Source organism: Leopardus geoffroyi, chromosome A2, assembly GCF_018350155.1.
Source record: "Leopardus geoffroyi isolate Oge1 chromosome A2, O.geoffroyi_Oge1_pat1.0, whole genome shotgun sequence".
Taxonomy (NCBI): domain Eukaryota; kingdom Metazoa; phylum Chordata; class Mammalia; order Carnivora; family Felidae; genus Leopardus; species Leopardus geoffroyi.
The window spans coordinates 13,812,010-13,832,781 of record NC_059331.1 but is presented as its reverse complement, the minus strand read 5'-3'; the positions used below and the strand labels follow the sequence as shown (position 1 = coordinate 13,832,781).

Genomic DNA, 20,772 nt, shown 5'->3' with positions numbered 1-20,772 from the left:
CCATGCATGGCTCTTGCCAGCAACAATTACTATGGTTATTTTCTACTTACTAGTTTAATTATTATTTGGAATTCTATTGTAAACAAGAGCTGTCCATTCTTCACTAGTTATGCACTTACTCAAGTATTTATATATTTATTATTTGGGGGGGGGGGCGGCGCCTGGGTGGCTCAGTTGGTTAGGCATCTGACTCTTGACTTCAGCTTGGGTCATGATCTTGCAGTTGATGAGTTCAATCCCCGCATAGGGCTCTGCCCTGACAGTGCACAGCCTGCTTGGGATTCTCTCTCTCCTCTCTCTGCCTCTCTTTCTCTCTCAAGGTAAATAACTAAACTTAAAAAAAAAAAAAAAAAGATTTTAGGGGCGCCTGGGTTGTTCACTAGGTTGTGTCCGACTTCAGCTCAGGTTATGATCTCAGGGCTCATGAGTTTGAGCCTAGCATCAGGCTATGTGCTGACAGCTCAGAGCCTGGAGCCTGCTTCAAATTCTGTGTCTTCCTCTCTCTCTGCCCCTCCCCCTGCTCAGGCTCTCTCTAAAATGAATAAATGTTTTAAAAAAATTTTTTTAAAGATTTTATTTTTAATCTCCACACCCAACACAGGGCTTGAACTTACAACCCCTAGCTCAAGAGTCACATGCTCCACCAACTGAGCCAACCAGGCACCCCCATTTATTCATGTATTTATATCACCATGAACTCATGACTATTTATTCTATTCTGTGGGTTACAATTAATTTCTTTTTTCTTTCTTTTTTTTTTTTTAAGTAGGCACACACCCAATGTGGGACTTGAACTCATGACCCTGAAATCAAGAGTCACATGCTCCACTGACTGAGCCAGCCAGGTGCCCTTATAATTAATTTCTATTATTTACTTTGCTGCTCCTTTGTAACTTCTATGTTCTTTTAATGTCTCCCATCTTTCTCTGAGCACTTCCTTACTTTAGTACAAGATGTTCCATGCCATTTCTCTAGGGATCCTGGTTCCTTTTCTTGGAGAATGGTATTGAGAAACCAAGATCTGGGTGCTAGGTGTGTGCTCACTGCTATTGGAGTATCATTGCTCAAAGACCCCCTCAGCAATAAGAGTTAGGAGATATATATGCTAACCAATGCATACACATTTATATTTCCTTTCAATAGCTGTCTCCTTTTTAATATACTGAAAACCATGAATTCATTCACACTGGTACAAAGATGCACTTTAAGTGAGATAATTCAAGTTAAATGCATGAACAAAACAGGGCAAATAGTACTGGCTCAATAAATGTTAGCAATTAATTATCACTAATTACTGAAGTCTTGTGTGTATTGTTACACATTATAGATCTAATTTTTCTAAGTCTCAGTTTGTTAACTGTGAGTGATCATAGCATCTGCCTCTTAAGGTCGTTGAAACCTTGGAAGATACATGCATGCCTTTGGGTACATAAAAGACTCTTTTAGAGCCCTGAATTTGGACATATCTGAGTTCTAATTCCAGCTCTGTCACATCCTAGCCGAGTGGACTTGGGCAAATGGCTTAACCTTGTAAAATCATACAGATTACTTCCTTACAATAAGGCTGGGCCCACTATAAGCCCTCAGTAAACTGACGGCAAACTTTTTACTCCCACATTCTGCTGCCTTCATTCCCTGAAAAGTTAATAAGGATCAGGATTCTTATATATTTAGTTCAGCAGTTTTAAAAATTGTTCAGTAAACCCTCTAGGCACTTCCTCTGGGTGTGGCCCATATTCTGGAGATCCAGAGAGTATTCAATCCCTGCCTAGCCCTGGAGGATGAAAGGAGACAGTATCTGACACAGACAATGCCAATACCAAGGAGAATAATGCAGGACTATAGAGAGGAGAGACTTAAACTTGGAGGAACCTGAAGAGTGCGGTATGAGGACTCATTCGGGGGCAAGGAAGCAGGTACATCTGGATGGGGTTTTGAGATAAGATTAGGAGTTTTCTAGGTGTTGACAATCATTCAGGGCTGAGAGAATCACAGAGTGTAGATTTGATTTCTGTAAGAACTGTGGAGTTCTGTGAGCCAGGCAGCAACCAGTACTAAGAGAAGAGCCTGGGTTGGGGATGCTGAGAACCATGGCTCTGTCTGCAGGCTGCAGCAGAAAAGGCCCAGGCTGGAGAAACCAACCTTTTTAATGGGTACCTTGGGCTCTGTTGGAAGCCAGGAAACCTTTATGAGGGTACTGGCAGGGGTAGAAGCTACAAGTCAAGGCTAAAAGGGACTTGGTTGGCCCCAAATGTTTGGTGCACAGTGGATCAGAGACAAGAAAATATTTAACCCCTGTGTGTGTCCAAGGGAGACGGTGAAAAGTGATGAGAACAGTCAATCCAGTGATGGGGACATTGTTGAGGGGACGCCACAGTCTAGGGACTGGAAGCGTCTCTCTGCCACTTTTTTAGTTTCATTTCCTACTTAGTGCTTATCACAGCTGCAATTAGATACTTACTTGCATCATTGTGCAATATCCAGCTCCGGAGGTGGAATAGAAACTCAACAGGGGAAGAGACCCGGCCTATATTGTTTTTCATCCCTGTGACCTTGAACAAGGTAATTACTGTCTCTGTGCCTCAGTTTCCCCATCTGTAAGATGAAGATAGTCTTACCAAAAAACATGCATCCAATCCTAAGAAAGGCCATAAAGGAAAGAGAAAAGGAGCACAGAGCAGGTGGGTCAGAGAGAAAACACACAGGAAGTCAAATTTAAGTCCAAAAAGGTCTATAATTACATTGAATGTAAATAGGCCAAATGCCCCAGTTAAAAGACAAAGACAGGCAGACTAGATCAAAAAGCAAAACCCAATTCTGTGCTGCTTATAAGAGACACATGTACAACACAAGGATACAGAAAGGTGAAAGGTAAAGGTTGCAAAAGGATGAAGCATTTAAAAACTGAGCCAATGGAGTGCCTGGGTGGCTCAGTTGGTTAAGTGTCTGACTTCAGGCTCAGGTCATGATCTCAGGGTTCGTGGGTTCGAGCCCTGCATTGGGCTCTGTGTCTCCCTCTCTCTCTCTGCCCCTCCCCTGCTTGTGCTCTGTCTCTCTCTCAAAAATAAGTAAACATTAAAAAAAAATTTTAATAAGCCAATAAAAAAAAAAAAAGAGGGACTCTGGGTGGCTCAATCAGTTAAGCATCTGACTCTTAATCTCTGCTCAGGTCACAATCTCACAGTTCTTGAGATCAAGCCCTGCATAGGTCTCTGTGCTGACAGCATGGAGACTGTTTGGGTTTCTCTCTCTCTCTCTGTCTCTCTTCCTCTCTCTCTGTCCCTACCCTCCCACTTCTCTCTCTCAAAATAAATACATAACCTTAAAAAACAAAAAAGAGCTGGAGGCACCCAGGTGCCTTAGTCAGTTAAGAGTCCGACTACTGATGTCAGCTTAGGTCTTGATCTCAGGGTCATGAGTTCAAGCCTTGCATTGAGCTCCACGCTGGGTGTGAAGCCTACTTTAAACAAACAAACAAACAAAAATTAAAAGTGAACCAAAAGAGAACAAGCGTGCCATCTTAATATCAGACAAAGCCCACTCTAAGGCAAGAAGCACTGAGATAAAGAGGGGCACATCATAACAATAAAAAGTCCAGTTCAGGGGCGCCTGGGTGGCGCAGTCGGTTAAGCGTCCGACTTCAGCCAGGTCACGATCTCGCGGTCCGTGAGTTCGAGCCCCGCGTCGGGCTCTGGGCTGACGGCTCAGAGCCTGGAGCCTGTTTCCGATTCTATGTCTCCCTCTCTCTCTGCCCCTCCCCCGTTCATGCTCTGTCTCTCTCTGTCCCAAAAATAAATAAACGTTGAAAAAAAAAAAAAAAAAGTCCAGTTCACCAGGAACCTGACATTGCAACATGATGCAGTACATGACACGGCCTCCAAATATCAGGGTATGTATTTGTCTCATAAAGCTGATGTGAGGATTAAATACATGTAAAGTGTTTGCCTTCACCTGTGCTGTCAGCCATTATTATTGTTATTGTATCAGTTGCTGTTCTCAGTTTATATTTAACTTAGCTGTTTATTCATTAGTCTCATTGTGGTTTTTTTTTTTTTTATAACGTTTATTTATTTTTGAGACAGGGAGAGACAGAGCATAAACGGGGGAGGGTCAGAGAGAGAGGGAGACACAGAATCCGAAACAGGCTCCAGACTCTGAGCTGTCAGCAGAGAGCCCGACGCAGGGCTCGAACTCATGGACCACGAGGTCATGACCTGAGCCGAAGTCGGATGCCTAACCGACTGAGCCACCCAGGGGCCCCTGTGTTTTTTACAATTTGAGACAGAGTGTGTGCTCACAGGAGAGGGGCAGAGAGAGAGAGAGGGAGAGAGAGAATCCCTAGCAGGCTCCACACTGTTAGCACAGAGCCTGATGTGGGGCTCGATGTCATGAACCGTGAGATTATGACCTGAGTGGAAATCAAGAGTTGGTTGATTAACTCACTGAGCCACCCAGGCACCCCTCGTTGTTTATTTATTAAAAAAAATTTTTTTTTAATGTTTATTTTTTTTTAATTTTTTTTTCAATGTTTATTTATTTTTGGGACAGAGAGAGACAGAGCATGAACGGGGGAGGGGCAGAGAGAGAGGGAGACACAGAATCGGAAACAGGCTCCAGGCTCTGAGCCATCAGCCCAGAGCCCGACGTGGGGCTCGAACTCACGGACCGCGAGATCATGACCTGGCAGAAGTTGGACGCTTAACCGACTGCGCCACCCAGGCGCCCCTTTAATGTTTATTTTTAAGAGAGAAACAGAAACAGAGTGTGAGCGGGGGAGGGGCAGAGAGGGAGACACAGAATCCAAAGCAGGCTCCAGGCTCTGAGCCGTCAACACAGAGCCGGAGGCAGGGCTTGAACTTGTGAACTGCGAGAGATCATGACCTGAGCTAAAGTCAGATGCTCAACCGATTGAACCACCCAGGTGCCCCACCCCTCATTGTTTATTACAGTTCTTCCAGCCTTTATAACAGAGGTGAAGCTGGATGGGTAAGAGACTCCATTGGGCAGATGAAAACACTGAGGTTCAGAGATGGACAGGGAAAAGTCCAAGTCCCTCAAAACCACCACTGGCCCAGAGTTTATCTGATGTTCTTTCCCAGGAAATTTCTTACATATCCTCACTAGCCTAGCACCTCTGAGGCTGGCTAGCCTGCCTTCCTTCCAACCACAATGATTTTCCTGAATTCCCCTCACCCCCTCTCCTTTTGTGCCAGTCACTGTGTAGGCCCCAGCGCTAAAACAATGGCAAACAGTAGACAATTCCAAGGCTTTGAGAGTTTTCTAATATAGTGGGCAAGGCGGAGGTAAGTCAAATAATGGCACAGACATAAAATCAGTTAGGAAGCAGAGGTTCATCATGTTAAGAGGACAGCCAACCAGGCCTTGCCTTGGGGAGGTCAGGGAAAGCTTCCTGTAGGAGGTGACCTCGCAAGGAGCTACAATCTGACCTTAGTTACCTCCAAAAGCCAGTTACCTCCTCCAGTGTTAGCTACCTCCAATAGCCAGTGATTCATTCATTCATTCATTCATTCATTCAATTATTCATTCATCAATTGAACTCCCATAGGTGCTAGGTATTCATGGATGCGGTGGGGACAAAACAGGCAAAATTCTTTCCAGAATGGAGCAAAGCAGGATAAGAGGAGGGAAGCAAAAGATGTAAGATCGTTCTGTAAATGAGTAAACCCCGGGAAGGAAATAAAATAGAGCGAAGGAAGAGTAAGCGCCCCCCCCCCCCAAAAAAAACAAGATCCATAAAAATCCATCTAATCGACACTGCCACCTTCTCCCAAAGCCATGGGTACCTTATCACCCTCTAGCAGAGGGTGCAGGGAGGAGAAACTCCTTCCAGCAGACCTGGTTGCTCAGTCGCTCACCTAGCCACTAATTGAATTCCTTCTGTATGCAAAAGGCAACCTTCAGGGGATTACACAGACCACGCGAGGGTGGGGCGGGGATTCTGTGTGCTCTTGGGTGATCGCTCCCCTTCAGGACCTTGGGACCACGTCCGTAACTAGGGCTACAGGGTAGGTTATCCAGCAGTCCCAGAGCTGCCCTGAAGGTCAAGACTGAGCTTTTTAAGGCAATACCTTTTAAGGCTGTCCTCCCCAAATCCCCCAAGGTGAGAGTGCGCGGATGGGGGTGTTTATCCCCATTTTGCAGATGAGCAAGATGAAGCTCAGACGGGAGCAGATTCCCGCTAGGCAACCCGGCGCGTATTGGCGAACAGACTTGGGGCTGTAGACCCTCCGCCTGCTACCCCCGCCCCTGCCCCCGCCCCGCTCCTCTTTCCTGTCCAGGTTCTCGCCCCCGCCCCCGCCCCCGTCCGGGGTGGCGCGGCAGTCTCTGCCCCTTTAAGAACGCCCCGCGGAAACAAGCAGGAAGAGGGTGGTGCTTGCTCCCAAGACGGATGTGCGCTGGAGCCAATGGGTGCTGCAGTCGCAGCAGCGGCGACCAATGGGCGTGGTGGGGGCGGGGCCGGGCGCCCGAGCCTGGTTCCCGAGGCGCGGCAGCCGCGGCTGGGGGCGGGGAGGGGGGCGCAGGACCCCAGGCGGGGGTCCCGGAGCCGGAGGCACGTGTCCCGGGGTGCCGGCAGGGTTGCCCCGGCTGGGGGCGCTACCCAGGCCTGGGCTGGTCTGGGTGCTGGGGCGGCGGGGGCTGGGGCCGATGGGCGGGGCCAAAGGCCGCGGGGGGAGGCGAACCGGTTGCGGGGGGAGCGGAGGGTCGGAGTGCTAGAGGGGGCGCGGCCGAGCGGGGGCAACCGGGGGTGGGGACCGAATGGGGCTGAAGGGAGTGGGTGGGGGCGCTGCTGCCAGAGAAGTGCAGGGCCTGGGCCCCCGAGGGGTGCGAGGGGTCGGGGGCCCCAGACTGGTGGCGTCAAAGAGGCATGAAGCGTTGGGGCCCTGGGTGGGAGGTTGACGAAGAACCAGGCCTGGGCCGGGGGCGTCTAGAGGGCGTAGAGTGTTATGCGATCCGGAGAGGGGCGTCTGGGGACATCAGGGTGTTTACGGGTCGACTGAGTGGCTGTGGGGGTAGCTGGCCCGGGCTGGGGGCGGTGGTTGGGGGAGGGCGGAGGGCGAGTTATGCGGGCGCAGGGGATTGTGGGGGTAGGGGCTGGGAGGGTCTCAGAATATGGGGCCAAAGACCGGAAGCAGCAGGCAGGTGAGGGTTAGGGAGAGGATGCTGTGGGTTAGAATGATGGCTAGGCTCTACCAGCTCCGAGCTTGGGGCCTGGGGGAAGGGGACAGTTGATGGCCCAAGGAAGAGGCTGTAGAATGCCACGGGGGTCTTGATCACTCTTGTAAAGGAGGCTACTTTGAGAATGGTCTGGAGGCTTGAGAAGAGGAGAAAGGGCTCCCAGGGAAGAGTTTGGGCCAGGGTCTTTGGTGTTGGGGGAGTGGTATTAGGTTCAGGTTATGGAAAGAGAAGGCTTGGGATTTCTAGGTGGCTCCCCATAGGAGAAGGGGCAGCTGAAGGTAGGGAGCCCTGGTGAAGACTCAATTCCCTTTGGGCTCTAAAAATAGACTTCCTGAGACTTCAGTCGCCCTAAAAAAATCCCAGCACCCCCTTTGGACATTTAATCAGATAAGCCCCAGGTTCAAATTCTGCCCCTGCAGTTGCTTTGCTCTGTGACCTTGGGTAAATGACTTTGCCCCTCTGGGCCTCAATTTCCTTTTCTGCAAAATATGGGGGAGGGGAATGTTTCCTACTTCTCTGGGTATTTATAAAGACTAAAAGATAATTAGCTGTAATAATAGCTAACATTGTTTGGGACTGATTGATGTCCACGGCTTGGTGGTTCTTTCCCCACTAGTATAGATGAGGAAATTGAGGCCTGGAGCCCCTGAGTCACACAGCAAGTGTTTGGCAGCGTGGCGAATGGATGCAGAGGAGAATTTGAGGGGCTGGGTGGTGGGATTCTTACCCCATCCATTCCCCCCACCAGGGCCAATTCCCGTCCCCCCAGCAGCATGGCATCCTGTGCTGAGCCCTCTGCCGCGGGTCCTGAGCCCGCTGCCCCACCGCCTGCTGGGGTCCCACCACTTGAGGACTTCGAGGTGCTGGATGGGGTGGAAGACGCAGAGGGCGAGGAGGAGGAGGAGGAGGAGGAGGAGGAAGATCTGAGTGAGCTGCCACCACTTGAAGACGTGGGGCAGCCTCCGCTGGAGGAGGCTGAGCAGCCTGGGGCCCTGGCCCGAGAATTCCTGGCCGCCATGGAGCCTGAGCCCGAGCCCGCCCCAGCCCCTGATGAGTGGCTGGACATCCTGGGTAAGGAGCAGGGGTGGCTTGGGTTGACCCACAGGGCTTGGACAGCTCAGGTTCAGAAGTGACCTTGGCCTAGGCCCTCTTCTCCCCTGAGCCTCATTTTTCCTTCTCTGCTATGAAGTAGGTTTGAAATAAAACACGTAACCACGGTGATTGCCAGCCACAGGCAACTGGTTGAGATACTTCATGTTTAAGAATCCCTTTCGTTGTCACATGCACACACGCACATGCACCTGGTGTTATGTCCCTGTTTCCCAGAGCTGCTAACAGAGGCTCAGAGGGGCTGAGTCACCTGCCCGGAGCCACACAGCCAGCACACCAGGCGCTGGCAGCTCCCAACCCCCACTGCTTCTTTTTTTGGCATTTGTCTAGCAAGTGCCTGTCTCCTGAAAATGTGTCCATGGGTCAGATGGATCTGTGGAACGTCCCATTTTGTTCATGCTTCTGTCTGGCTCATAGCATGCATTAGCATTGTAGCTGCTCAGAGAAGTCCTGCAAGAAAGAAACTAGGGGAACCCACCCATATGCCCCACCTCATGATAACAACTCTGGAAACTAGAAAACCTTTTGCTACTGGTACTGATATCTAGCGTATTCAATAATGCCGGTGTCCGCTAATAAATATGTTAGTAAAACATCATTTTTACACTGTTGATACTAACGTTAAAATAAGAGTGTTAAATAACACTGATACCGATAATACAGAATTGTCACTGATACTATCTTTATTGCTGATAAAAACATTGTTACTTCTAAAAATAACACCAGGTAATATTTACTGAGCACTGGTTCTGTGCCAGGCCTGTGCATCATATTTTATCCTCACGACAACCCTGTGATGTAATTCCTACCATATCCCCATTTTGCAAATGAGGAAACTGAGGCTCAGAGAAGTGGCGGTGCTTGCCCAAGGTCACACAGCCCCCTTGGCTATATTAGAATTTGGGAAGCTCTTTACTGATATTAAGAGCTGCCCTGCTGTCCTTCTGCACGCAAACCTGATTTTGTCCTTTTATATTTGAGCCAGCCACTTTCTGAGGTCAGTATTTGGGCTTCTATACAAGGAAACTGAGACCCTCAGAGGGTACTTGATTTCACCAGAGTCTACCCCGATGAGAGGCAGTGCCTGGTTGTAACCCTTCCAGGACACCCACCATTAGTGCCCAGAAACTTCTAGACACAGGGATCCCTAGGGATCCAGTAGGTCATTGGTTCTGAGACTGGATGTAGGGCATGTACAAGTCAAGGAGCAGCACAGAAATTTGGAACGTTCTAGAATATTGCAGAATATCAATTGATACTTTCTTACCGTTAACTTTTAGTCTAAGGTACATTTCGAGTTATGGTATATTCCAGACTGGTGGAATATTACGGAACGCAGATAAATGTCAGAATATGGGTGACTGTAGGTAGTATCAGTATGACAAGGCCCCACAGGTGTAAGCCCTCGATTGCCTGTGGTTGTCTTGGGATGTCAGTGAGTGTCTTTATTGTGGTTTGTAAAGGTGCTCGGCCTCATGCCTGCTTAGTAGCTGTTGGCTGTGACCATTTGGCCATTCCTGTGATTGCTTGGGGCGTGGAGAAAAACATGAGCTCTGGGGCCATCACAGGCACTTTTGCATATAGGCCCTCTGGCTCTGTTTAACTTTTTTTTTTTTTTTTTTTTTAATTTTTTTTTTTTCAACGTTTATTTATTTTTGGGACAGAGAGAGACAGAGCATGAACGGGGGAGGGGCAGAGAGAGAGGGAGACACAGAATCGGAAACAGGCTCCAGGCTCCGAGCCATCAGCCCAGAGCCCGACGCGGGGCTCGAACTCACGGACCGCGAGATCGCGACCTGGCTGAAGTCGGACGCTTAACCGACTGCGCCACCCAGGCGCCCTCTGTTTAACTTTTAAATTTAGCGATGTGGCGCTTTGGTAGGAACACACGCCTGGTGTCACAGGCACTCTGCTAACCAAGCAAACTGCTCACTGGGTGTCTCCAGGGGTCCCCCTGACTACCTCATTTCATGGTGAGGTAAATTGAGGCCCAAATGTCAAGGGCTGGATTGGAACCAGGGGAGGAAGATGGGGGTGGCTCCAGAGTCTGGATATCCCTGCCAGCCTGACAATGCTGGGCAGGACAACTTTTCTCAGCCCTTTGCCCTGGACGAGTCTTAATTTTCTTAAGATGATGGTCAGACAGGCCATTATCATCACCCCTCAAGTTAATCCTTTAATGCCCAGTGTCCAGCCAGGGACAGTTCCAGTGGCATGGGATCACCTGCCCAGTAAGTGGCAGAGCAGCTGTTTGAGGCTCAGCTGAGTGCTGAGGGAGGGGTGCTCAGGGAGCAGGCACCCATCTAAGCCGCCTAGTGACAGGTTGCTCGTCCCTGGTCCCCGGCAGGCAATGGGCTGTTAAGGAAGAAGACGCTGGTCCCAGGCCCACCCGGCTCAAGCCGCCCAGCTAAAGGCCAGGTAGTCACTGTGCAGCTGCAGACTTCGCTGGAGAATGGCACTCGGGTGCAGGAAGAGCCAGAGCTGGTGTTCACGCTGGGCGACTGCGATGTCATCCAGGTGGGAAGGGGCGAGGGGACTGGCAGCTGCCCTGGGGTTGAGCGGAGGAGGCAAGGTGGGATGGAGGGGAGGTGGTGGTGGCTGGCAGGGGCTGGGCTTGGGGGCCGGAAAATGGGGGGGGGCCAGAGCAAACATGGCATTGCTACTCTGCACCTGAGCCTGCCTGACCCCTTGCCCTTACACACCCAGGCCCTGGATCTCAGCGTTCCGCTCATGGATGTGGGGGAGACAGCTATGGTCACTGCTGATTCCAAGTACTGCTATGGCCCCCAGGGCAGGTGAGAACCTGTCACCAGCAGGGTCCCCATGAGGGACCCCTTTGCCTGCCAATTTTATATAAAAGAAACAGACTTAGAGAAGGGAAGTTACTCTCCAAGTCGGGTAGCTCATGGGTGGTAAGTTACTTCCCTTTCGGTGTACTGAGCAGGGGGTGACAGTGGGGCCAGCTCCAAGACTTGAACCCTTTCCCCTCTGCTCCCTAGCTAAACCAGCATGTCTGAGCCGCTGGGTCTGAGTGCTGCTCTTGCCCCATCCCCCAGCAGGAGCCCATACATCCCCCCCCACGCGGCCCTGTGCCTGGAAGTGACCCTGAAGACTGCCGTGGATGGACCCGACCTGGAAATGCTCACGGGGCAGGAGCGTGTGGCTCTGGCCAACCGGAAGCGGGAGTGTGGCAATGCCCACTACCAGCGGGCCGACTTCGTGTTGGCTGCCAATTCCTACGACCTCGCCATCAAGGCCATCACCTCTAGCGCCAAAGGTGACTGCCAGGTCAAATCTTGCCATTCCCCTGCAGAGGCATCCACTAGTGTGCCAGAAACTTCCCTCTGCCACGGCAGACCTCAGACTCCGAATGTTCTAGAATATTCCAGAGTATGGATAGATGTTCAGCTATTCCTAAGCTTTAGGTTAGGGTCCACTCCGGAGTTGCAGCATATCCCTGATCAGTGGAATGTTACAGACGCAGGTGTATGTAGGAATGTGGGTGGCTGTAGACCGTGTCAATCCATGTGCCCTGTGGTTAGGCCTTTGCGTTGCTTAGCCTCCATCTTACAGACTCCTTGATAGTGCCCTAAGGTTGGCGCTGGTCTTGGTGTATGTTAGAAATAGGGAAACTGAGACCAGAGGACTCATGGAACAGATGGCAGGGGCTGGGCTTGGGGGATCAGATGATGGAGGCCCCACCACTGGGAACTCAGAGCCCCCTTTCCCGGTCTCCTGTGACGGGGATACTCAGAGGCCCTCCCCACCCAGGCTCCTCTGCCATGAGGTACAGAAGGAGTGGGTCTTGGCCTGAGTCACACAGCATACGGGGCGCATTTCCCCGAAGTAGAAGGCGGCCGTCGCTCCGCAGATGGGCAGTGGTGGGGGCCTGGCAGTGTGGTAACCACTGCCGTGGTTGAGCACCATCCTCCCACAGTGGACATGACATTCGAGGAGGAGGAGCAGCTCCTGCAGCTGAAGGTGAAATGTCTGAACAACCTGGCAGCCTCCCAGCTGAAGCTAGACCACTATCGTGCAGCGCTGCGCTCCTGCAGCCTCGTGCTTGAGCACCAGCCCGACAATATCAAGGCGCTCTTCCGCAAGGGCAAGGTGAGCTGTGGGCTGCAGATGGATGGACCGCCAGCCACGGGCAGATGGGCATAGGCTGCAGGTGGGCAGGCTAGTTCCCCCGCCCAGAACAGCGGGGCTGGTTCCAGACTCTGAATTTGAGACGGGCATAAGCATCAACCAGCCAAGCTCTCTGGGGTACAAGTGGGGAACCTGAGTCCTAGACAGGTGCTTTGGTATGGCCTGAATCCCAGTAATTCATTGACTGAGGCCAGACTTGAATCCTAGGTCCTATTATCCCTGACACTGCGGGGTAGCCTATTGGTGACTGCTCCTTGCATGTAATCCTCCATGGTTCCCATCTTTGTCGGAATAAAAGCCAAGTCCTCATTGCAGCCCTTGGGGCTCTGAGTCATCTGGTCCCCTGCCATCACCTTCTGCCTCTCCTCTTCATCCTGCTCAGCTTCCTTGCTGTTCCTGCCCAGGCCAGGTCTACTCCCACCCTAGTGACTTTGCACAGCCTATGCCCTCTGCCTGAGACATGCAGACCCCAGATCCCCCCCTGCCCCCCCATGGGCCCCTCTCTGATCCCTTCAGGTCTTTGCTCTGATGTCATCTCCTCAGGAAGCTCTCCTGGCCACACACCCCTGCTCCCCTGCCCTGTCTTCATGTTTTCCATGTTGTCGTCAGCATTGACAGGTGTCATCATGGCTGTTACCTCCCTTACGAGAAGCTGGAGATTTTGTCTGGCTCACTTGGTGTGAAATCTCTAGCCCTGCAAACAGGGCCAGGTACCCAGGGGGTACCCAGTAAGTGCTGTGGAATGTAGGGATGAATTTGGCCTGTGAAGATTTGACCGTAATTGCTTTCGCCCCCATTTTTGTTGATCCTTGCCCTTGTGTGTGTATGTATGTATGTATGTATGTATGTATGTATGTGTGTGTGTGTGTGTCTGTGTCTGCGTGTGTGTCTGTGCGTATGTGTGTGTTGACAGGGAGTTCAGCACCTTTTATCAGTGAATGGAGGAAATTGAGGTACAAGCAAATGGTGGATCACCCAGCCTGGTTATGAGAGGCATGAACAGGGCCTTTCTCCACCCAGCATTTTTAAAGCACTTGTGCGTAGAGTTCTGTGTAGAAACTTGGGAAGAAAATGCTGCCCCTATTTTCCAAAGGTTTATCATCCTCTTGGGGGCAGTGGGATTGTCTGCTAATGTGGTCTCATGCGTGTTTGTGTCTGCTGGTTGTAGTGACAGAAACGTTCTCAAACTGATTCAAGCAAGAGGAGGAATTAATAGCTTGTGGAACTGCCAGGGTGTTTGGCTTCAGGCATGGCTGGATCCAGGCATTAGCAATGTTGTGAGGATGCTGTGCCTGTCTGCTATGGGTTTCCCTCTCAACGTGACCAAGATGCTGCTTCTTACCCCCTCAAAAGACCAAGGCTTCCATCCTCCCCACTTAGCATCTGGTCTCTGAGTGACACCAGCATTGTTCAGGCTGGATCTCATTGGCTGGCTCTGAATCATCCACTGTAGCCAAAGCTTTGCAAACATTCACCTGGCTTCTTGAACCAGCCAGGGAGGCGAGGGAGGAGGTGAGGCCACACCCAGGTCTCCTGCAGAGGCTGAGACTGACATGTAGGGGTGGGAGCAGATTGGGATGACACCGCCTAGTGGGGGCACTCATGTAGTCTGAGGGCTCGGGAGTGAAGGTGGCTGGAACCCTGGGGTGGTTGTTGGTGATAGATTTGGGACTAGTCAGGGTGGCCAGGAGCTTGGCAGGGCTGGGTCTTTTGAAGAAGACCACGGTCCATTGTGATGCCATCCATTTCCTCCCACAGGTGCTGGCCCAGCAAGGGGAGTACAGTGAGGCCATCCCCATTCTGAGGGCAGCCCTGAAGCTGGAACCTTCCAACAAGGTGAGCAGACAGGAGATGCCCTTGGGACTGGTCCTGCCAGCCTATCTGGGAAGTCATCCTGGAGTCTTCTTGTTCTTACTGTGGTTTTCCCTATGGTGCTCCAGCCTGGGGAGTGACAGGGGATCGGTGGCTGAAGAGCCACAGCCAGCTGGCTGAGACCGTCACGACTCCTGCATAGGTGGTCTGGGCTCAGCCCTCCCCCATGGGGATCCCAGAGGCCAAGGGTGCCACTAACCGGGGCCGTGTCAATGTCTTCAGCTTTTCTCCTGGAATCTTCCTCTCTCCTGGCCACCTTGTGCTCTGCCTCCTCCTCTGGTTACCTAGGGGGATAGAGATGGCGGCCCCTACTTTGCTGAGGCCCAGAGAGGGGCAGGTGGAACTTCAATGTCCCAGTGGACCCAGTCCAAAGTGACCAGGGGCCACAGAAAGGCAGAGCATCAGAGATGATGGTCCAGTTAGATGGTCAGGTTGCATGTTCTTCACCCAATTGACACCCACCTCTTGCAGACGATCCACGCAGAGCTCTCGAAACTGGTGAAGAAGCACGCAGCCCAGCGGAGCACAGAGACCGCCCTGTACCGGAAAATGCTGGGCAACCCCAGCCGGCTGCCTGCCAAGTGTCCTGGCAAGGGTGCCTGGGTGAGCTGGGGCTGGCAGGCACAGGGATGCTCCCAGAGGAGGGGTAGGGGCTAAGGATGGGGCACACCACGCAGAAGGAGTTTCTTCATTTTGCAAGCATTGATGTCCTTGTCAACCGGGCTGGACCATGCTGGAGACACAGAGAAGCCCCAGCCCTGTGTGGCCAGGGCTGGAGCAGGAGATGGAACACAATTTCGAGGGCTCAGGGCAGGGAATGATAGCTCTTCCAGAGAGGAAGGGGTAGTGTTCTAGAACAGGGGAGTTTCGATGCTTGAGTAGGAGTTTGCCAGAAGGTAGGAAAGGCATTGTCCAGCAATGGTTTGCTGGGAGGCCTCTTTCGGCCATGTTGGTAGGTGAAGACCAGGGTATCTGTCTTGACCAGCCTCCGGCCTTCTCTTCCCTCCCCTTTATCCACAGTCCATCCCATGGAAGTGGCTGTTTGGGGCGACTGCTGTTGCCCTGGGGGGCGTGGCTCTCTCTGTGGTCATCGCTGCCAGGAACTGACCACCCAGGTGGCCACCACCCCTTCGCACACCGTGGACCCCACCCCGCGCTCCCTGACTTCCCCAGGCTCCCTGTCAACTGCCCTGTCTGATCTAGCCCCCTCCTCTGGGGCGGGAGCAGTGAGGTTTGGGGGCCACGTGGCCCTAGTGAGCCAGGAGGGACTATGGCCCTACAGGAGGAAATTGAGGCAGGGCCCGGGCTCCATATCCAGCCCGGGGGGAGGGGGCCCTCATTCCTCCAGACCCAATTTCCACTCCCACCCCCACCCCCTTGGGTTTGGTCTCAGCAGAGGCCGGCTTCAGTTTCTCCTTCCCAACAGGCCTGGGGGCAGCCCTTTCCTGACCCAGTCCCTCTCCAAGCACCACCACCCACCCACCCCGCCTGCTGCCCTCTGTCCAGGTTCTCCCTCCTACCCCTTCTGTGAAATAAAGCCTCCTACCCCGCACTCTGCTGGCTCCAGTACCTTCTTCCGCTGTCACTTGGGGCGGGGCCAGAGACAGCCTGTGTCACATCCAGGGTCCTGCAGGACTAGAGCGGGGGGTGTCTCCTCTCAGACCACAGCAGACCTGCTTTACACAGGGGGAAATGGAGGCCTGGAGAAGTGGGGCAATGTGTTCAGGGTACCCAGCTGGACTCCGCAGGAGTTCACACCCAGCTGTGCTGGTTACCCCACTGCTGTCATCTCTGTTGCCCCATCTGAAGATGGGGATCCTGGCAGGATCTAACTGGGTGCTGGGCTGAGACTTCAGTGGCCACAGGGGTCTGGCTGTGCTGCACGCTGACAGCCCCGTGTCTGGGTAGCAGCGTGGCCAGTGCGGAGGCCCTGGAGCAGGGGTGAGCCTGATGTGTTCAAGGTTGAGCAGAGTGTGTGGTCAGCAGAACTGGACCCTGCAGGGCCTCAGGGACTATGGAGAGGGGTTGGGGTTGATTCCAGGAGCTCCTCTTGGTTTTGTTTAGTTTTTCTCCCAATCTGAGGCTGTAGGATCATCTCCTTTAAATGCTGTGTACCATCACAGCCAGAACAGGTAGAGCCAGTGTTCAGGCCTCTGTCAGTGCAGCACCTGAGACCCTGCTCAAGGCTTCATCCTGCCTCCAGGAAAGGAGATCTCTGGGAATAGATCACCGTTAAGGATCTGTCCTGCACCTGTCCCCTTACAGCCCAGGAGGGAAAGCCATTGGCCACAGCCACTCAGCAGAAGGTAGCAATCAGGCCTTGAACTTGCCTGCACCAGGCCCTTGCTCTATAAGCCTGCGGACACAGATCTGTGGACACCGATCTGTTGGTGGCTTGAACCCTCCTTTCCGCCATTCAGCCCCCTCAGGCTTCTACTTTGTACTCAGACAGGAGGGGGGCTCTGTGAGTGGTGCTGGGGTAAGGGCCGTGGGTTGGCCAGGCTCGGGGGACTGGAGTCCCAGGTAGGACACCCCCCTTTTCCTCAGATTTGCTGACCTCAGGCTGGGAAGCTGGCCTGAGGGGGGGCCAGTGGGATGGTGGGCTGGCTAGGGTGACTTCCTGGCCGAGGTTGTGTGAGTAACCACTGCCGTCATTCCCAAGTGGCGATCATGTCTGTCATGGCACTCGTCCGCCAGGTACCCACGGCGGCCTCATGCTGTGTCCATTTTTCGCACATTCTGGAGGCAAGTTCTTTGTCAGGTAGTATATTGTGAATATTTTCCCCATTCTGTGGCTCACTTTTCATTTTCTTAGAGCAGATATTTTTAATAAAGTCCAATTTATCAGCTTTTTCTACCTTTCTGTGTGCTCTTTGTCAATATTTGCTAAATCTAGTTTGTAGGGATTTTTTTAGGCTTTTTTTTTTTTTTTTTTTTCTGTTTAACGTCTATTTATTTATTTTGAGAGAGAATCCCAAGCAGGCTCTGTCCTGTCAGCACAGAGCCCAGCGTGGGGCTTGATCTCACAAACTGTGAGATCATGACCTAAGCTGAAATTAAGAGTCGGATGTTTGACTGAGCTACTCAGGCGCTCCTAGGCTTTTAAATGGTTTATGGCTTCAACTTTTCTATGGAGACTACAATTCACTTTCAGTGAACATTCGTACATAGTGTAAGGTTGGAGTTAAGGTTCATTTTTTCCCCTATAGCTATCCAGTTGTTCCAGAAACATCTGTGGGGAAGACTTTCTCTTCCCTAGTGAGTTACTGTGGCAGCTTTGTAAAAAATCAGTTGACCACACACGCGAGTCTTCTGGCCCCTACTCCATGCTGAGGGTCTCTGTGTCCTCTTTGTGGGTCCCACACTGGGTCCCATGCTGTCTTGAAGACTAGTTTTTTAGTAACAGTGGAGTCCGGCTGAGTGTGTCTTCTCCCTTTGCTCCAAGGATGTTTTGGTTGTGCCCATTATTAGCTGAGCAGATTGAGGCTCAGAAAAGAGTCAGCTCCTGTCCAGGAGCTGGCCCATCACCGAGAAACAATAGGCAGGATTAGGCCCAGGTCAGCCTGCCTCCAGAGCCCATGCTCTGACCCCCAGCCAATTCTACACCTCTCTGCAAGTTATGGCCGGAAATGGGAGAGGCTTTGAATGCCATCGCCAGAAGTGTGACGTTTAGAATATTCATTCCTTTGGTCATTTTAGCCTCAATTGTGTGAATGGGGTGGGCGGGGTAGGGTGTCCAGGACGAGGGGCATTGAAGTGTCCCTGAAGACGCAGGAGTCCTTTAGCAGGCATAGAGAGTGCTCCCAGGACTGGCATGGCATGTCAAAGGTGTGCCGACTGGGCAGTACATGATACATTCAGAGGACAGCTAGGATGGATATTCTTTCATATGAAAACAGGTATCAGTGCCTCCTGTGTACTTGGTCTTAGGCAATGACTCAGCCTTGCCTTGCCCTTGAAGGGTGCAGCTCACAGTGGGCTGTGAATTGGAAGTGAGCATGATAGAACGAGCTGTGTGTGTGTGTGTGTGTGTGTGTGTGTGTGTGTGTATGGGGGGGCGGGGGGAGAGGGAGGCACTCACATCTCCTGAGCACTTTGATGAAGCATCCTTTGCATGCCTCCATCTCATGTCATCCTTAAAGGACGAGCTCCTGGGGCGTGGGTGAGGGCTGGCTGGAGTCACCCAGCGTGGTACCATTAGGTCCCTGAATGCCTGTCCTCTGTTTTTCCTCCTGGTGGAACTCACCTTCACTCCTTTCCATGCAGATGGGGCTGGTTCCCCACCAGCCTTCAGGGATGGATCTGCAACCCAGGTCTGACCAATCAGAGTGTTCTAGCCCCCTGGCCACAGTGATTGGCTCCACACTGTGACCCACAACGAGCCAATCAAAGCCTTCCCTGAAACTTCTGGACCCAGAGGAAGTAGATACTCTTCTACTCTAGAGGATGCTGAGTTGGGGCTGATGGCCTGGTACTGCTGTGGTTATCTTTGTCTCTATGAAGAGGGTCCTGAGAGTGAAAGCCTTCTAGAGAGCAGAGCTGAGAGAGAGACTGAGTCACGGTGGTGATCCTGTTCAGCTCCTGGAGCTAGCTGTGCCCCGCCCCAGGTCTATCATTTCTTCACTCTTTTGAGCCAATAATTGTTTTTGCTTGAGTCAGCCTGGATTTTCTGTTGCATGTGGGCATTTAGAGGAGGGAAGTCTGCTGGGTTGTATCAGTTTTGTTCTGTGGCCTGTTGTGTTCTCCTCAGGGAGCCTCCCTGACTGGGCAGAGGACAGAAAGGAGTAATCATAAATGCTTGTGGACAGATGGATGGGTGAAAGGAAGAAAATTAGCATGGAGGGGATCGGCTGTGGCACCATCAGAGTCACCTAAGCATGAAAGTGTTTTAACTGACTTTGAACATTTTCCAGAAGGTGTAGCCAGCACACAGGCCACCTTTGAGGAAGAGTCTGCATGGTCATCACTATAAACTCTTTCCAGGTAACGCTAGGCCGTACCTTCTTCATTGCTCACGGTGAGGATAATACAGCTGATCCATGAAGCAAAATGGTGGTTTGGGGACACTTGGAGCCCCACCTGATACAGATCAGTAAAGAAGTAACTCAGCAGACCTAGGCTGTCCAAACCCTGCATGTTCCCAAGAAAGGACTGGCCCTTGGTCTGCTTCTGGCAGGTCACATCTACGTCTAAGTTCTTGGGATGTCCTGACCGATAAAAGTGTCTGTTTAAAAAAAATTTTTTTTTTTCAACGTTTATTTATTTTTGGGACAGAGAGAGACAGAGCATGAACGGGGGAGGGGCAGAGAGAGAGGGAGACACAGAATCGGAAACAGGCTCCAGGCTCTGAGCCATCAGCCCAGAGCCCGACGCGGGGCTCGAACTCACGGACCGCGAGATCGTGACCTGGCTGAAGTCGGACGCTTAACCGACTGCGCCACCCAGGCGCCCCAAAAGTGTCTGTTTATTTAAGACCTTGGGCCACACCAGAGAGTCTATGCTAATAATATACTTTAGGTGGGGCTTTTAGCCAAATGGTATCAACTTGACCTATGGAGGGGCTGGAGACTGAGGTCAAGCACATGGGTGGTCAGCCTTCCTCCCCAGTAGAAACTCTGGAAAATGAGGCTCGGGTGAGCTTCCCTGGTTGGCAGTACTGTGTGTGTGTGTTGTCGCGAAGGTTGTGACAGGTCTGCACCTGGACGCTTGTGCCTGGTTTCTCCAGGGCTCTGCCTCACGCATTCTTCTCCTTTGAGGACTTTAGACTATCCTTTCACTGCGCTCAACCATAGCCATGAACAGAACAGCTTTTCTGAGTTCTGTGGGTCCTTCTAGTCAATCACCAAACCTGAGCATAGTCTTGGGGATCCCCAACAACAGATGTCTTTACTCCCTGTCCCGAGAAGGACTGTTAGCCTCCCTGATGCACAGATGAGGCCTGAGGGCCTACAAGCTAGACTTGCTGGCTCTGAGATGCCCAGCTGAGGGGGCAGTGAAACAGGCTTTGGACCCTGAGGCTGCATGCTGGCTGCCCCACCACGTAGAGGGGCTCTCTCCAAAGTGAGTGCCCTAATGAGTCCTTGCATTCTGTCTGAATCCCTGAGGCTCATTTGCTGACTGAACAACTGAGTTTGTAGGAGGCTGTGGGACAGGTGTGCAGAGATGTGGCTCCTAGGGCTATGGGCTGCAGACATTTTAAGGTGTTCCCGAGATTTCTTATTCTATATCATCCCAGAACTAGAAGTGGGACAGATCTCATTCCTGTGATTATGTTATTGGGCCAACTGACTTTAAGACATAGGGATAATTTGAGTGGGCCTGACTCACTGGTTGCAGACGAGGAAATCCGAGGGATTTGAACCATGAGAGGGGTTCAGCATTCAACACTCAGAATTCTCCCTCTCAATAGAGGGAGGCTGGGGCGCCTGGGTGGCGCAGTCGGTT

General features: G+C 51.9%; 2 protein-coding genes across 6 annotated transcripts in view; both read left to right on the top strand.

Annotated features, from left to right (window-relative positions):
• The first annotated feature begins 6,443 nt into the window (after window positions 1-6,443).
• FKBP8 (FKBP prolyl isomerase 8) lies at window positions 6,444-18,982 on the top strand. 5 transcript variants are annotated; one of them, XM_045496679.1, is made up of 9 exons: window positions 6,444-6,571; window positions 7,946-8,268; window positions 10,655-10,824; window positions 11,014-11,102; window positions 11,367-11,584; window positions 12,245-12,417; window positions 14,215-14,292; window positions 14,800-14,931; window positions 18,595-18,982. In XM_045496679.1, the coding sequence occupies exons 2-9, from the start codon at window positions 7,971-7,973 to the stop codon at window positions 18,697-18,699; spliced, it is 1,263 nt and encodes a 420-aa protein (XP_045352635.1). In that variant the 5' UTR covers window positions 6,444-6,571; window positions 7,946-7,970; the 3' UTR covers window positions 18,700-18,982. The 5 variants fall into 5 exon arrangements, with proteins under 5 accessions (XP_045352635.1, XP_045352634.1, XP_045352637.1 ...); XM_045496678.1 differs by having other exon boundaries at window positions 6,445-6,571; window positions 11,364-11,584; XM_045496681.1 differs by lacking the exon at window positions 18,595-18,982 and adding an exon at window positions 15,349-15,880 and having other exon boundaries at window positions 6,445-6,571.
• Window positions 17,199-20,772, top strand: part of ELL (elongation factor for RNA polymerase II) — an 86,837-nt gene continuing 83,263 nt past the window's right edge. The window contains exon 1 of the mRNA XM_045496677.1: window positions 17,199-17,203. The gene's annotated coding sequence lies outside the window, so the exon portion shown is untranslated. The remainder of the gene's footprint in view (window positions 17,204-20,772) is intronic.